Source organism: Strix uralensis, chromosome 1 (genome assembly GCF_047716275.1).
Source record: "Strix uralensis isolate ZFMK-TIS-50842 chromosome 1, bStrUra1, whole genome shotgun sequence".
NCBI lineage: Eukaryota > Metazoa > Chordata > Aves > Strigiformes > Strigidae > Strix > Strix uralensis.
The window spans coordinates 59274990-59293233 of record NC_133972.1 but is presented as its reverse complement, the minus strand read 5'-3'; the positions used below and the strand labels follow the sequence as shown (position 1 = coordinate 59293233).

Below are 18244 nucleotides of genomic sequence, written 5' to 3'. Positions count from 1 at the left end.
TATTTTTGCCTTATTTATGTAAAGGTATGAAACATATCTTTCCCAAGCCATATACACTGCTTTTTTTTTCTTTTCTTTTTCAAGACAGTGTTATTGGGTTGATCATATTAGTCTGTGGAGTATGCTGACAGAATAAGAGACTTCATTATCTTTTTAAATAAAATAATGACTTTAGGGTTTATTTGATGTATAATTCCATCCCTGTTCAGTGGCAAAACATACATATTTTACATCTTTTATGTTTATTATTTGTTTGTGGAGTGCAGTACCCCGAGCCTTCTTGGCATGGCTTACCTTCCAAACACAGAGGTGCTGAGACAGCCCTCCTGCCACACTACTTGTTGATAAAATCTTGTTTCTCTGCTCCTTGGAATGGATCTCCCAGATAAGAGCACGATGGCCGCAGACAATGTCCAAGATCAGAGCGCTCTCCGTTAGGAGACCGTGGTTACTCTGGTGAGACTGAAAGCCTGTTCCTGCAATGCCTGGGCTTGCAGGTATCCCACCGAAAATGGGAAGCCTGCATGCCTAAGAGCAGCTCCTGGGAATACAGGCTGCAGGGTCACCCTCTCTGTGTGTCAGTATAGCATGAACACCATAAATACTCGATGGAGGACAGCGACATCTGAAAGCAGACAAAGAGCACGGTCACAAGCATGCGCCTGCAGCCAGGGAGGGCCGGGCCCCAGCACACAAACCAAGCTGCCTCCACCCATAGAGCCAGTGCTAATGGGAACGATGGCTGCGTTTCCAGAGTAAATAAACCCCGTCCTCACTGGAGTTCATCAGCTAGCTTGATAGCTTGCTAAATTGTGTACCAGCAGGGTTTTTTTAATGAGTGGACTCTCACTGAACTCCTTGCTTCACAGCCACCAGTGCTGATGCCACTATCTCCGGGCCCATGTCCTCAGGGGTGCTGGGCGGGGGGTCACACAGCAGGGCAGGGGCTGTGCCATCACAGCCCCCAGCCACAGTTCCCATGGCTTGCCAGCTTGCTCAGCCACCTCCTCTGCCCAGGCTGTGGTACAGTCAAGCCTCCTCTCTGAAAGGCGCCTGACAACATCAGCTGGAGCCTCCTCCGAAGGCCAGATGATGCCCTTGCTGCACATTAGGGCTCCCACGAGGGAACTTTTAGCAGAGTTTGCCTCCATGAACACCAGCTGCAGGTGCTCCAACAGGAAACTAATGTAGGTATGCTGTTAGATTTGGCCTCACACTGACCACTGAAAACAGCAGGGCATAAATAGCTTCAGGTGCTTATGGGTGGCCACAGTTGTGGTGCTGCAGCTTAAGAGTGAAGAAAACAGGGTATTTCCAAAATATTTTAATATGATCTGGGCCTACAGTCTATATTTTTTTTCAGTTTGCAGCATCTAGATGCAAATTAACCAAGCAAAGATCCCTTCCATGCAACCAAAATAAAAATGAGGATTGAGTGACAAGAAAACAAAGGATAGCAGTTTGTGCTTTGATTTTTCATTATTTTAAAACCATATACAGTCCTAAAACTAGTGGGTGTATTTTTTTAAAAGGCAAAGAATGTAAACATTCAAAATCTTGGGTAGCACCTATTTCTGGAAAATGTAACACACAGCCCTCAGACTCCAGTTCAGTACTCCCAACGTAGGAGTGGGAGGACTGTGTTCACATGAGACATGAATTAGGGCCTAAAAATATGTCCTAGTAATAAAGGAGAAGATAATTTTAAGTTTCAGCATTGCCAGTTTCAGAATAGAGCTTCCTTTAGTGGAAATGCATTTTGCAAGTGTGTGAACCTGCCCCCAAAACACAGAAAAACATCAGGTAAGGCATGTCTGCCTTGCTGATGGTTGGGGGCACCAACAGGCCACTGCGTTCCCACCATACCACCAGGAGACAGAAGAAACACGGCTGTGTGACTCCCTAGTAATACATCTCTCACAGGTTCGTGTGAGCACATCCAGCAGAACTGGCTGCTATTTGGACCATTCTGTGACCCCAACATTTCAGCAGCTCACTAGCACATGACGAACTGAAGTCCCTGACCTGCACCTGGACAGACACACATGGCGTTCATGGACTTCTTCACAGAACAGACTTTCTGGCCATGCTCAATGGAAAGCATGTGCAGAAGGCAATGTAGGTGAGTGTCTCGTGGGAGTCTCACATCAGTTCTCCCTCTGGCAGACAGATTGTTGTAGGTGAGGTCTTGCATCTCCCCTCAGCCCCATCAACTCTTGAGACATTGCATCTTCTAAAGAAATACTCTGTTGCCCCAAAATTCAGCCTAACCAACTTGCATCAGAGTCAGCAGCTCCTTGCTGATACATTGCTGTCCAAAGACAGCAGCTAAGGTGACCAGCCAGAAGCTGAGAAGAGAGCAATGCATCTGGGTAATACGAGGCTGTAAGTGAATAAACATCTGTGAGAGATGAGATCTCTTAAAAAACAAACAGAAAAAAGAGGTAGTCAGGAGAGAAAGATGCCGTATCTCCTGAAAGGCCTGCTGGAATATTTAAAATTAGTTCTTCCTGGAGAAAGGAATGAGCACTAGAGACTATTTCAAAATCCTTCATGAGCTCTGTTGGACACAGCCACACTGTTCTGTGAACTCTGGGAAACTGGCAGACTGGAATTACAGCCCCAGAAAGGCACTTTACGTTGATAATTCTAGCTGAAATGAAGTTTTCTGCACGTCATTTCTGATTCATGTTTGAAATTATTTTTTAATCTAGTACCTACAAAGATTGCACAGAGTTGTGAAAGAAATTCAAAAATCAGTTAAAAACAAATCCAACATTAGCTGTTTTCTTTCCTCTTATATTTCCATAATTTTCCAATTAACTATATTGTTTTACAGTATCTTACAGTATCATTCCAAAACCTGCAGTAACCCTATTGAGAGTTGTTTGGAACTCTCACAGATTCTGAAAAACTCAAGACTGCATGAATAACAGAAATGCATATTTGCAAGAGACCCCAGCACCACCAGAGGCACCACCAGGCCAGTGTAAAGAATATATGTATGGGAGAGCCTGAATACCCCCCTTTGGCCCATTTCAGGCTGAAGAGAACAGGGTCCTTTGGATAGACAAGTTCACATGTGTATCCACTGCAGTAGAAAGGAGAAACAAGCAATTTCTGCATAATTATGTGACACTTGGAGACAGCCAGTTCCTTTTGGAGAAATAAATCCTCTCTGTGCTGCCTCCTGGTGCTTGAGATGGTGACTAGGACAGTAGGTGGGATAAGCAAAGAAATTATTTTATTCACTACTCTCCTACCTGTCCTGACAAAAGTACAACGTCCTGGCAAAATTTCTCTTCCCCTATCCCTTCACGCTGTGAGGGATATCAGTGAGGAGGGAGAGAAAGTTTGTCATCCCACAGTTTCCAGCTGGAAACAGGTAATGGCAAATGGGTACTTGATCCTCCTTCAATCCCTCAAAATCTCAATCCCAACTATATCAAAAAATGTGCAGAGCAAATGCAACAGAGAAAAATGCTCCCTGGAGAAGCTCTGAGCAAACAGGCTTCGCATGGAAATCCTGACAAGGAGTTGAGGGAGGCTCAGACCTGAATGTCTGAAGGAGGACGGTCCTTTCACTGCCACCACTGGTACAGCTGCAAATCTCATAATGTGATTTTCTGAAAACTGTAGATTTCAGCATCCTACGATTAGATGAAAATGTTGGGTTTATTTAGTTTTTATAAATATACAAATATATGTATATTTCTATACCGGATCTTTGCAAAGAAAATTTTGAAAATATAAACTGAGGAAAACTCTGCAAAAGAAACAATTAATCTATCATCATCTTTTCCCAGCCACAGTTTAAGTTGATTCTTGGAAAAAATGGACATCTGAGGTCCCAAATTCTACAAAAGAACGTGAGTTGTGGACTCCTTGACTTTTCACTGTTTACCCATAGCCCATCTGCATGGATTTATTTTCAGACTAAGAGCCCAGATAATGCAGAGTGTAACATTTCACTCTTAAAAACCCCAGTTATAATAAAGAACAAACAATAATCATGATGGGTACAAGATGCAAGGAGATGAATTACAAGGCAGATGTTCAATTTTGTCTTTTCAGCTGAGATTATAAATGGTCTGAGACTAAGAGAAAAATTCAGAGCCTGAAACTGAAGGTTTGCTAATTAATTAGTTATAACAGCATAGGGGATTACAAAACATGATTAAAACACACTGAAAACAAGAAAGACAAAGGAGGATGGTGAAGGGAATACAGAAGCAGCTCTGTCAACTGAGAAACATCTTTACTCAAGCCCGTGAAAATAATGCAGTTCATAAAAAACTTGTGCGTAACAATTAAAAAACAACTACAATAACAAAAAGACAATGTTATGAACCAAATCAATTCCTGGAAATTTGGCCCAATGCTTATTAAAAAAAAAATCACAGTTTGATCCAAGCTCCTGATGAAGCCTAGGACAAAACTTCCATTGAGTTCAGCCCTGTATATAAATATGCATGTACATTAATACACGCGTTGCTGGAGCACATATTGGCACATTAATATGCATAGTACTAGAGTGCCTGTGTTTAAGTATATAAATAGAAATTGAATATAAACATATGCATTCATAGCTTTGAAGTTCCATTAGTAACAAAACAGTGTAGAGAAATCATTAGCATTTTTACATGATGATTTCTGTTTAAGTCAGATACTGAACCGCTACTGATACTTACTTACAAGGCATTCAACAGATGGGGAGTCTAGACTGATAACTTCTGTGCTATGCAAGCGTATTTTTAAACCTCCTTTAATGTTAAATTCTGATGCTGTGCTGTAGGGATGAAATAAAGTGCTTTCCTGAGTGTGCGATTTTAACTTCCTTGTTTTCTTTTTGAAACTCTAATTTGGCAGTGATCCACTACTGATCGTGCCAGTTAGCATGACCCTAACCACTATAAAAATTACCACCGCGATCAGTCTACACTGAAGACAACATGACCACCCACCCATGTGAGCATGACCTAAGGGATGAAGGTCCCATAAGCCTAGTGCTCCTGAAAAAGAAAGATTCCCATGTAAGAGTGCAGGATTGGGCTGCTATTCTCTTCCTCTTGCTTCTGCTCTCAATCTTTCTCTCTTTTCTAGTGGAAACAAAAAAGGAAATTGTGCTTTTGTTCACAAATTCTAAACGTGATGCATGCATATTTTCTGTAATATCACCTAATCAACAAAAATTAATCTATAACCTCAATGTACATAATGGATGGAAGCAAACATTATACAAGTGAAGATAGAAAATATTTTTTTTAGTTCTTTTCTAGTTTTGGAAAATGAATGCAATAAAGTGATATCCCTTTAGAAATACTGATGCTTGCTATTTATACAATTTTAAACTATACTACTTAGGTAGCATTTATTTGTGTGGTTCATTGCTTGCCCTAAGAGACCTTCATTTGTTCAAAGTATGAACTTATTCTACATTTAAAACAGTAAAAACAAACTAATGTAAAAACGTAATGAAATCACCTTCAAATCTGCTTACGTTCTCACTTTTCATACAAACCCATCATAAAAATAATCCCCAAAATTTCTCTGAGATTATTCAAGCAAATCCCATGCCCATCAAATCCTAAAACATGCTCCACCTGTTAGTGAAACTATCACAGTAATTGTCTGGGCTTTTATCTAATGAATATGCATTACAGCAGTCAAAACAAAATTCTAACTTAATCTACATTACTGAGGAAAGTTTCTGAAACAAGCTGTTGCAGGGAAATTTATGTAATATGTTGTCAACATTCAGCAGAGACAAGCTGTCTGCTAGAAAAGGCTGATGGAAACCCATTTCCTACATTTGGTCAGGGAGCTGTATTGTTGCTACCCTTAAGTCATCTTGTGGCCACAGGTGAGCTGAGAGCATCATATGCCTCTAGCATGTCTGCCCACCTGTACTTCATCTCTATGGAAAGCCTGTGCTGATGATCACTGAAAAGTCTCTTTTTGCCATGTGGGTTTCAGGGAGTCATCACCATCTCCTCTACAATGCGCAAACTTACTGATACCTGCTGGAGCACAGGGAAATGACAGATGGAAGTTCAGCTGATCGTCTGTACGAGGTCTATGCATGACTGCACCTGCAGACAGGTATGTGCCCGACACCAGCATTTGCAACAATGTAGTATGGGGCAAAACAAAAAAAAAAGAAAAGTATTTGAAATGATGATTAACAAGATTAACAAACCACTCTTTTCATTCAACTGCCTGTGTACGATGCACACGTTGCTTTTGCTATAATGGCCATTAGAATTATAGTCTCGGCCCCTTACCTTTACTTTTTGCTGTCTTCCATTTCTGTCTAAACAGCACAGAAATGAACTTTACATGCCAGTGTCAGAGAAACAGCTATTCAGCTTGGGAAGTGGTAAGGAGAGCAGTTTAGATGTGCTAAAACAGAACAAGCCCTAAGAAATATGTGTAGGCAAGTAAGTGCATTACAATTTTTTTTAATATGTAGAAAATTTTTAGGAAAAGAATAGTAACTTCTTATCCAGTTCTGATTCCAGAAAAAAATACATACCTGCATATTTGTATGCAGATCTTGTTACTTATTATTTACTGCTTTTCTGAGCAGCAATGGAATGACTGAACAAGTGATTTTGCTGAACCAAGGCCGTATGTTACCCCAAAGACCTTTGAAGATATATTGGTCCTATCCAGCCACCAATCTCATATATACTTTCATTTTCATAATTTGTATGAATAACATCTGCTTCAGTAGGTGAGGATACAAACAACAGGATTAAGATAACAACAAGAAGGGGAGGAAAGAGATGGGTGTTTTGGTAAAGAAACATTCAAAAAGTGCAAATATGTGAAACACATGGATTTTCAGGGTTACATACACTATGTTTTATTTTGAGAGTGGCTTTTTGGAGCCTTTGCAGTTGTCTTTTTAGTCCTTAGCAATAGATTGAGACAGCTTCTATAGTGTTTAATTCATACTCCTGCTAAAACAGCACTCTACAAGACCGAAAACTGTGTAATTTGTTGCTTCTTGCTTTCAGTTAATTTTGGAGACTCTTGATGAGGGCTTAGAGTTTTCTGAGGCAAAATTAAAGTAATAATGTATAGGGAATAGATTGGTTTTTAATTGTTTTTAACTTTTAGAATTACTTTCCTAGACTCAGAAACCAGGACTTGGTTCTTTTTTTTCATTTAGAATTGTCTGCCACAATTTAGTCAAAGAATTATTTTATGGTTAAAGAGTACAGTCAATTCACAGTGGTTTTAGATGAAGTGTAATAGTCTCCTGGTCTTCCAAGAAGCACGTGCATATACAAAATTGATTAACTACAGGCAAGGCACAAATGTAGGCACTGTTACTAAGATTTTTAATGGAAATAAAAGTTATGAAATTCAGATAATATTTAATCCTACTGAAATTGATTCATATAAAAGGATACATCTCATTTAAAACAAACAAAAAACCGCTCTGTAACAGTGTCAGTCAATTCCATAAGCAAATTCTCATAGCATCTGAAGGAAGTAACGTCTGTTATAAAAATAGTTATTCTACATACTTGTCAGCAATGTGTTGCTAATATTGAAGTAAGAGTTGCCTTTTAAATGTAAACTTGCATACATAGAAACCTCACTCTCAGCATGTATAACAAGCCATTCTGGGAGAAATCAAAAAGCCCTCGAGGAGCTGAAGAGCAAATGTGATTTAACACCAAGGAAGAATCTGATCCCATGCATTTGTTTACATACAAAATAGATAAATAAATAAAAAGCCCTCTTTCCAACACCACCAGGCAGAACTGCTTTGCAAACAAATGTAGCAGGCTCCCTTGCAGGCAGGGATTATACCTGCTCCTGCCTGTGAGCACCAACTGCCGGCACGCAGCGTGGCACACGGTCCGCCTTGGAATGAGCAGCGCTCCCAGGGACTTGCCATGTCACACCGGTATTTCACAATGATAAACCCAAGGGATGCGATGCAACTACAGACATGATGCAGCTACAGAAAAGATACGTATGAACCAGAAACAGGTTCATCTGACATTTGAAACCAGAGTGACAGACTCCTGAATTCCTACTCATTGCTAATTATATCTGCAACAGATTTATTAACTGCTCTGAGTTTCCCTCTCTGTAAACCAGGGGAATGTGGCCTCTCTGTCTGTGAAAGTTAATAACAACTTCTCATAAATACTTTGAGCCTGTACCTAGTATGATTATGCTGATGCATTTTTATTAACTCTCAGCAATAAGAGTCCTTGCTGGCTGGGATGAGTTAGAATTATCTGAAGAGAAGGATGATCTTAGTCACTGGCAAGGAAAAATAATGTGCCTTACATCATAAAAGTGTAAATTTAATAAGGAATTCACTGGTAGCCTTCAGGAAAACCTGCCAGAACTTCTTTGTCTAGGGTTTCTTACCCTGTTTAAGCAGAATGTATCACCTGCTTAAAAATGTGCTTGGGCTAACCAATCTATAAAGCAGTATTCTGTTAAACTACTCCTACGACAAACCACATTTCTAAACTGCAAAAGGCTATTTAATTTCTGACTAATCGAATCTTTTAAAAATCTCCACTTCTTTTGACACCTAATAACCCCCTTCTGGTAACTGGTACTGTTAGTATCTTACTGCCTGTTTTTACCTTACGGTTTACACCTTGTGCTATAACATGCAAAAATTTTTTTTTAGCTAAATGAATGCAGAGCTAAAGTTTCATTTAAAAAGTATTATTGGCAGGGTACAAGTTAACTTAGAAAGACTAGCTTTTGACTTTTTCAGGCAGAACTGAAATGCTTTACATTTATGCTTCAATACTGTACATTCCCTCTTCTTCCTCTGTATGAAATCTAAAGGATTTGCACAGTAAAACTTTTTTTAAAAAAAATCATCAAATGATTTGTGCTCATGGATTTCATCTGAAGGCACAAAAAGTGCTCCTTATGGGCACAGCACCAGGTAAAACAAACCTCTGTCATGCAGCTGTAAAAACTGGTCATTATAAACATGAATTGAAAACAAGTCAAGTATCTTGATCTTAGAAACAACAGATTTTACAGACACACATCAGATGCTTTAGCATAAATAAATGATAAGCAGATCAATCAATAATCTTTGCAGCAGTTGCAGCTGGAGGAGACCTGCTGTCAGTGATATTAGAGAACATTCCCTTTTTGTACTGTTTCTTTTAAACTCCTAAACCCATGAGCAGCAAGAGCTGAGCTCCGATTTAATTACTGTCTGCGCTGCTCAACAAAGGAGGCAACGCAGACCACTGCGGCTCTACCCCTCGCCTCTCAAAATCACCATTCATACGGACACATAAATAGTAATTCATGATTGGCATGAGGGAGGGAAATTACAACCTGGAAATCAGCTAATGAAAGTTAATTGCAGTTAAATATTGTTCAAGAATCCATAGGCATTTTGCCTGGCGGTTTGTGGCAGGGCTGCTGGCATGGATATAAAATGGAGCATGAGCTCAGGGTTGGCTTCTGCTCACAGTTATGTCGGTTATTCTGTAAGATTCAGGTGGAGAAAGATCATCACACAAAGAAACTTAAGACCAAATCCACCTTTTTGGTAAAGGTTTGGAGTTTCCTGACATGAGTATTACAGGCTCCTGCATAAGCATCTGTCTCCACCATTCCAAATTACTTAGCTACTCAAAAAAACATACCTACAAAAATAGGACATATAAACCAGATTTTTTAGGATATTTCTAAGAAGTTTCTTTCATTTTTTTCTCACTCTAAAAAAAATAATCTTATAATCCTTGTGCAGTTGTGCCTTTGTGGTTTGTCTGTAAGACTATCAGTATTACACAGAGGAAGATCATACACAAATCCTGTAAGAATGTTTATATACGTATTTTTAAAATTACAAATTCACACAGCATGGATAGATAGATGTGTGTAAACACACAAATGATACAAATGTATTTTATTTTTACATCTCTAAACAAAATACTTCAATGTAATATAAAAATCCCTTATGTAAATATTTTTTGGAATCTACAGGCTTTAAGACCCTTTGTCTAATATAACTTGTAGTTTATTGTAGTCATTCATTTAATGCCGCTAGACAGCTGAAGTAGAAGTTTCTATTTCATATAAAAAACATATATATGTACATATATATTAAGGCACAGACACACATGTATATAGCAGCACAGTTCTGCCACCCTGACTCATGCTGAGAAGTTTCGATCTCAGTTTTACTGTGAGTAGGGGCAGCAGCATCAAGCCTTATACAAAGGTAATACATTATTACCGTTGGCTTGATAGCCATCATTTTACATTTGTTAAACCCCACTATTTAAAGGAATAAATAGCCATGTCACAGTCTCTGAGAAGTTGTAAGAAGCGGGCAATTGCATAAAATTAGTGTGTGTAAATCTCTTTCTATGGAGATGGAGATAAAATATCTGTCAAATTCTACTTACTTCTTCCCACACTTCCCAGCAGCTTTGACTCTTCATGCTGAAGTTTCATTAGCAGTTAGAGAAAGGTGACTCTGCTAATAATTTTGAGCACCATTTCTCTTATAAGGAACAAAGATGATGTCAAAATGGGGAAAAAATATCACACTTCAGCATGAAGCATTTTTCTGAGATCTACTTATTGCTCATTCCTCAGTCCCGAACCGCACATAAAACGCCACCAGCCTGTACTGCAGGTTTCAGAAACAGCACTCGCAAGTGGCACAACTCCAAAATCAGATACAGTAGTACGTACAGTGTTGGGACCAAACCCTAACCCAGCAGCAAAACTTTCACGAAGACAGACTACAGTTTGGAGAGGTAATCCCCTACTACATAATATTCGTGTGATGACGACACACTAGCAGTCAATGCCAGTAACTGTTTTTTTTCTGCTTAACAAATCATCATGTGTTTGTAAACTTCATTTTCACCCCCTGTTATCCCACCTTTTTGTTTCTTTTTCCAAGGAAATGAGAAAGGGGGAGGTGTATTAGTTTTTATTGTTATCCTCCTAACCTCACCACAGCATAAGAGACTGGGAATCAGTCTCAATTTCAGTCTAATTTTACATACATCATGCAGGGCATTGAGTGGGAACAGAGAGGAAGGCGACTTAAAAAAGCCATCAGGAATATTCCAAGGAAATGCACCCGCCTTCCTCATAGCTGTGTTCCCAGGTTTGGGAGGCAAACGGGCAGAGGGATGTGCGCATTGCCACTGCCGTGAAACCGAGCAGAAAAGCACCTCCTGAACTGCCGCACTACAACTTCAGCTGTGAAAACAGAGGAGAGTGCAAACAGCCTCACAGTGAACAGGAGCAATTAAATCGCCTACAAATCACGTTTCCACCTAATCCAAGTAAGTCAGGAATCAGATATTTCCTGAAAAAGAGCATTCATATGTCATAAAAAACCCAAATCCTTAATGCATTGTATCTAAAGGCAAAGCCTACATTCACTGAAGTGAGCAGCAAACTTTTTAGTGTTAGTCTCTGCTGAGCTAATCAAATATCTCAACTCCCTACACATATGTAAGTTCTCTTTTTCCTTACCTTGAATGAATGAATTCCTCAGGCCAGCTACGTACTATCTCAACAGAAAAAGTCCTTCCACTCCTATTAAACATGCTGAAATTCTTTTTCCAGAAAGGCCTCTGTCTTTGTAAATAAAAAAAAAATCAGGAATTAATCAGAGTAGCCTGTTTACCTTCTTTATAATGTTTCCTCCTTTAATATAATTTTACTGTATTCTTTCTTAAATTTATCTCCAAAGTAAATAATATAAATCTTATCCATTTTCTTCTACTGAAATTTTACACATCTCTAATTCGTTTTGTCATATGTCTCTGAATCCTCACTATTTCTAGCACACATTTGGGAGCTAGAACAGTCAGAGAGAAACAGAATATACTCAGTGAAAATACACCTTTCTTTCATTAATGACACCGTAATATCTTCAATATTAGCCATCCCACTCTTCACACAGTCTGTCCTGCTCTGTGCTTTCCTTGTCATCATGCTTTACTTAGCAGAGATTTTCATTAAACCATCCACAGTGATGTCCAGTCCTTAGTCCAGAGCAAGTATTCTTAACTCAGGGCCCAAAAAATACATCTTTGTATTTCAAACCCGTCGTAAGAAGTAAGAAATTCTAGACTGACTGAGCAACAATGATAACACCATCCATGTAATGCTTTCTGTTACAGCATTAAATTTGGTTATTTTATGACTTGGGGAGGGTTGCCTATTAGCATGGGTTGACAAGCTGCTTCTGCCAGTTAACAAAGCGGTCTTTTTAATATATTATACATCACAATATGCTATTAAAGCTCCTCTGGGTTGGCTGCTTCATTTCAGATTCATACAACAGGGAACAAAGGTCAGCTAGAGCAGGAAGGTAAGCACTTTATTTTACTATTGGAACTTACCGCGCTGTTTTACGCAGAAAACATCAAGTTCATCACAGATGCCTTGAGAATGATCTATCTACTGATGCATATCAGCTTTTTTTGTCTGGATAGCTAATAGGTTACATGGAAAAAACAGTAAACTGCCTGAAAGGTTGTAGAGATAGTTAGCAGTGAACACAATGGATCAATTCAGGTTCATTACTACTCGCAAAACCTATACAATACTGGACAGCAGTAATTCAAAAGTAGCACAATTAAGAGATCAGATATTCTAATTTCACTTTTTTAATGCAACTTGCTAACCTAAAGGGCATTAAAGGAACCAAGAAAACAGTTTGCACAGACCTTTAGTAGCTTTGATATTTCACAAGGCAATTTCATCTGACCTTTAATTTTTAGTGCAGTGTTTTCCATTTGAGGGTATCACTTCAGAAAGAGCTGCCATTAAGTATTTTATAAACTCCATTAATATCACTTAAACTGGAATTTGTAAGCAAAGCTCTTACCTTACAGGAGAATTTCCCTACCCAAATCACCAAGGAGAAGCAACAAAATTTTAAGCTATATGAAACAATTTCCAACAGTATGATACTTTGCCACTAGCTTTTATATGTCTCTGCATTGCCACTGAAGAAGGCAACACATCTGACTTAATTTCTATGTTCAAAAAGGTAAAAATGGCTATATATGTCATTGTTCATGCGAGATATGGTCAATATTTATATTAGTCCTTTTTCTACTTACATAATTAATACTTTGAGGTAAAGTTGAATTATTTTGTTCTCTCCCAAAGAAAAATGCGCCATTTTATTGTCCTCACACTTACGTGCTTTTGCTAGGAAGATACAACTCTGCTATAACCTAATCGTCTGCTATTTAGATATGGACTCATGAATCCCATATTTTTATTCTAAATTTAAGTTCAGCCATTGTAGCTAATGTCCTTGATGCTATCTCAAATTGCTGTCATTACACGGATCACTAGAAATTGGAGGTAATAGTAAAAAAGAAAAGAAAAAAGAAAGGTACCAAATTAGATGATGGATAAAGGTTTAATCAATTTAATTTTATCACCAAATCCAGTCCCTTCCTCTTGAGCTGTCAGGGGATGAGATAAGCGGAACACATCTTGAAGCACGATGCAATCCTGTTGTGGGGAAGGAGTTGTGTCCCTGAACCTCGCCAAGATGAAACACGCTCATTTATTACTTTGGCATTGCAGGATGATGAAGAACCAAGCTGGTTTCCTCCCTCCGTCCTCAGCACAATCTTTCTATTTCATTAATTTTTAATGGAATTTCATTTCACAATCATTTTGCCTCTCTCACCCACTTGCTGACCTTATTTAGTTTATTCTGTCAACTTTTATTTTGTGTCCCGTTGTATCAGCAGCGGCCTCGGCCATGGCTTTCTACCACATCAGGGGTACCTGATTCCCTCCTGTTACCAGTAATTAACTTTAATCACTAGCTCTATAAAACAGAATTACAAATAAGGTGGCCTATTTGTTGTCCTGTACTGGAAAATAACTCAGAAGGGGCATATCTCTAATCACCTATTTCATACTTACTTTCTACATGTTGATTTCTAAGAAGTTGCCGGAGGCTGCTGAAGTGTGGCCTTTTTAGTATTATCAGTAAATGGCAATTCTGCTTTTGTTTGGTCTACTTGTAATCATTTATCTCAGAAAACAAGCCTTCTTTTCAAAATCTATACCACAGGCTATGAAATCCGCACAAACCATGATGAGGTCGCTGTGCTGAATTCTGTCAGTACTCTGTCGTATTCCAGAGCCCAGGAGAAAACACAAGAAGCCACAAATCCAGCAACTTCCTATAAAGACCTGAAAATTTAAACTGTATTTCTCTAAATCATTAGGCAGAGTTTTCTAATCTCTGATCCCTTTATACACACAGATTAAAAAACAACAAAAACCAGAGAGAGATAAATCTAAAATACCTATTATTGCTTTTACACAAAATTAGTACGCAGATGATCTGGCAAGCATCTGTATTTATTTTCCCTTAGGTCTTTGAGAAATTAAGGTATTTACTTCCCACTGGGAGTTAACATACTTATTTTCTAAATGACAATGAAAATATTCCTACCTATACTAATTTAACAAATGGCTATGCATAGCCACATTTTAGCTTTTTAACACACTTTTTGTATGTAATGTAAAACTGAATGAAATCACTGTGCAAATATATGCTTGCAATGTGATATTCACTGCATCGGTGCATGTTAAGTCTTCAAGGTAGGATCTTTACACTAGAAGAGTTGCTGGATTTCATAAGCATAAAAATAGATGCATGCAAATTAATTATTGGACAATGTCATTGTACACTGGAATCACACTCAGTGTCCTACACTTTTCAGTGCTTGATTTGCATATATGGAAATTCTCTCTGTCTCTTGCAGCACATGTTTTTTATTGTTTTTTAGCCTAAACACACAGGGAAATTTAGCTATTCAGAGACTGTTGTTTGCTTTCCTTGCTTGAACTTGCTTTCTGCCCTCAGGAAACTCCTAAAACAGAGCATCTAGGTATAAAAAAAATGGAGCAAAGTGCTATACCCAGACACACTAATTTATAATTCACACTAACCAGGACAAAAATATGACTGAAAACATTGAAAGTAAATCAGAAGGGGAAAAACAATATTATTAAATAGAGAATAAAATTTGCTTCTACTGCTACACATTTCTAGATATTCTATCGGGTGATGTCTCAGCCTGGTTTTAAGCACAGTTCATATGTAACGTGTAATAAAATATATTAAGTTGTATAAGTAATTTGTTGAGTCCATCTCCTTAAGGAATGGGGATGTGACAGATAATTTCATTTCCTTATTCTGATTAATATTCAATTTAAATTTAAGACTAGAGTGAATTTCTTTGTCTACACGTGTCCATAGGTATCTGTGTGTATTGTGTAAACATATGTGTGTAGTTATGCACTTTAAAGCATCTTCTAGAAGTATTCTTACTATAAAGAACAAAATATGTGCTGGAGAATACTTAAAGGCAACTGTCTTTGGTTTAACTCTCTACAAAGATTTTTCACAATCTATTAAATAGATCAAACCTGCAGAACAGTGGAGCCCACATTAATGCTCATAAAGATGTAGTAATTTATGAGTCTAATAGACATTTTCTTGACTAGTCTCCAGGATAGCCAGTTTATTAAACATCTTTGCATTAGATACCGTCAAAACCATCACATAAATATATGATAAGTAAATAAACTAGTGTAACAGTAAAATCCAACAGGTTTTCCACTGGGTGTGCCTTAAGTTACAGGCATTTTTTTTTTTTGCCAGCATAAGTTTACAGGAATGTGTATTTTTAGGAATATATACTGTGATTATATAGAAAATAAAATCAAAGTCATATGAACACAAGCATTGCTACCTATAATTAGTATACTAACCAACTACTTTATTTGGAAAGTGGTTACAATAGCATGTTTGGAGGAATTAAAAAAAATGAACTCTTCAAGTGCAGTTTCTTATTGGCATTGGTCAGTCAAGCACTTTCTAGAATGCCATCAACCTCCAGCTGTGTATTCTGCAAATAGCTGTCATCTACCAAGTTGCTGTTTAGCAAGTTTTTGCAGTTTTTTTAGACATTCAACTTCCACCTTATTTTGGCAAGACATAGAGCAACAAAGGATGCATCAAAAAAAGTCTTACTAAATACCTTCACTTTTGCCTGCTTCTTAGAAAGAAAATTAACACTTACAATTTACCTTTATAACGAAGCATCTTTTCACCATTGCTTAGATTAATGGATTGCTCTTTTCTCTTGGCCAAGCACAGGGTAACTAAGGCAAGGCTAAGTTTGTAATTACCTAGAAAAGTAGTTTTGCTAAAACAAATACAGCATAGAGAAGTCTGCAGAGCACAACTCATACAAGCAGATTTAAAGAGACTGAGTATGTGAGCTTTCCCTTTACTTAGTATTTTAAATTTTTTTTCCGTAATAAGCGTAAAACACAGCCTTTGTCACCAGGTGTTAGAGCATGCTACAGATCCGGAGTAAGAAATCAAGGCTACAGACCTACAGGAAGTCCTGAAATATTCGCATGTCTTGTTGTTTTTACTTGTGCGCAGGTCACTCACTATTTGTTACTATGACTCTGAATACAGAGAGTTCAGACATGAAAGTTAAAACAGTGACAATCAAATGATACAGTCTAGCATTTAGCATTGGAACGATTTTTACTAGTTACTATACAAAACCTGCTTTGACACCTTTCGAAAAAGTTATCAACTACCATGCTTACTGGCTTTTACATAATCAATAATTAAAAGACACTTAGCTAATGGCGCCTACAAATTAGGTTTTCAACAATCAGAAGAAGAAATAGCTCATCCAGAGCATCAGCTTGATTTGACGAGCTAGCTGTCTAAAACTTGTGTTAGTCCCACACAACGATGACAATTACAGGTTTAGATGATATTTACGGCTTAGATAAGCACTTGGAGTTAGCATCTCTGCAGTCAAATGCGTTGCAGCTGGGCATCTCTGGCACTCTGCTTCTCGTATCAGTTCATTTTACTTTAAAGTGTTCACAGTCTGTTAACTTCGGCTTTTTCAGGCACAACCTCAAAACCCAGGCAGTAGTGTGTCATCCCCTCTACAGGAGAAAACAGGACAGCCTCGCGAAGAGCTTTTATCTAGGGCATATTCCCTGCTCGCAAGGACATCCTGTAGCTTCACTTCTCATGCTTAAGGCAATTAGCGCCTTCCTAACAGAGGTTTGCTCAGGGAAGGGGAACAGCACCAGAATAGCAAAACTCAGCGGACCTCGTCTAAAAAAAGAAAAAAAGAGGCAGTTTGAGGGGCGCAGGGCGCCGGCCGGGAGCTGCGCGCTGCCCCGGGAGGCTCCGCGCCGCGCTCCGCCCCGCCGGGGCCGCGTCCCGCCCGCTGGCACCGGCGGAGCCCGGGGCGCGGCGGGGCGGGCGGCAGGTCGGGGTCGCGCTGGCGGCGCTGGAGCCGGGCGGGGGCAGTGCCGGGGCCGGCGGAGCCCCCGGGGCAGCTCCGCCGCACCGCGCCACCTTGGACGGGGCCCGCCGAGCCCCCGCCCGCCGGCACCCCCGCGGGGGTCAGCCTCGGCCCAAAACAAAGAGAGGAGGAGAGCAGAGTAATCGCCACCCGCCCCGGGGGGCGAGCGGCGGCCCCTCCGGTCCCCGGCCGGACCCCGCCGCTGGCGGGGAAGGCGCCTCTCGCCCCGCACCGGCCGTCGGGGCAGCGGCGGGGCCGGGGCCGGCGTGCGCCATGCCCAGACAATAAAAGCAGTGTCTGCCGGGGCGTGCGTGCGGGAGACAGGCGGAGAGAGAGGGGGGGGGGGGGGGGGGAAACAAAAAAGAAAAAAATTAAATTTCTCTTACCTTTCCTCTTTGACCTCCTCCTCCGCCTTCTCTTGGACTTGCATTTCAGCTGCCCGCTCGGCCCTCCCGACGCCCTGCTGCTGCCCAGGACGGATGTCATGCCTGTACTTCGGCGCAACAGCACCGCGCCGAGATGTTTTCCTCCCGCGGAGTTTCTCCTCTTTCTGGAGGCGGCTTTTATAGCGCGGCGGGCAGGGCTGGCCGCTCGGCGCCGGCCGCTCGGCGCTGCCCAGCGGCGCGGCCAGGGGTCGGTCGCGCCTCCGCCCCGACGTGCCGGGCCCGGCCGGGGCGATGCCCGGGGGCGGCCGCGGCGGCTCCGCCGGCCCCGCGCCCACTTTTTGCACCTCTGCGAGTTGCTGGGCGCCGGCCGCTTTGAAGCCAACGGCGCGGGGGGGCGGGGGGGAAGGGGGGCGGCGAGGGGGGCGGATTTGCTGCTGCAAAGTCTCCCGCAGCCCAATGGCTCCCGCCGCCCTGCTC

General features: G+C 40.4%; 1 protein-coding gene across 2 annotated transcripts in view; it reads right to left on the bottom strand.

Annotated features, from left to right (window-relative positions):
- The window catches only part of ADARB2 (adenosine deaminase RNA specific B2 (inactive)), a 317653-nt gene extending 299634 nt beyond the window's left edge, over window positions 1-18019 (bottom strand). For both annotated transcript variants that reach the window (XM_074868096.1, XM_074868070.1), the window contains exon 1: window positions 17768-18019. Coding sequence is in view for 1 of the 2 variants with exons in the window: in XM_074868070.1 (XP_074724171.1) it covers window positions 17768-17867 (100 nt within the window). In the remaining variant the exon portion in view is untranslated. The remainder of the gene's footprint in view (window positions 1-17767) is intronic.
- Window positions 18020-18244: the final 225 nt, after the last annotated feature.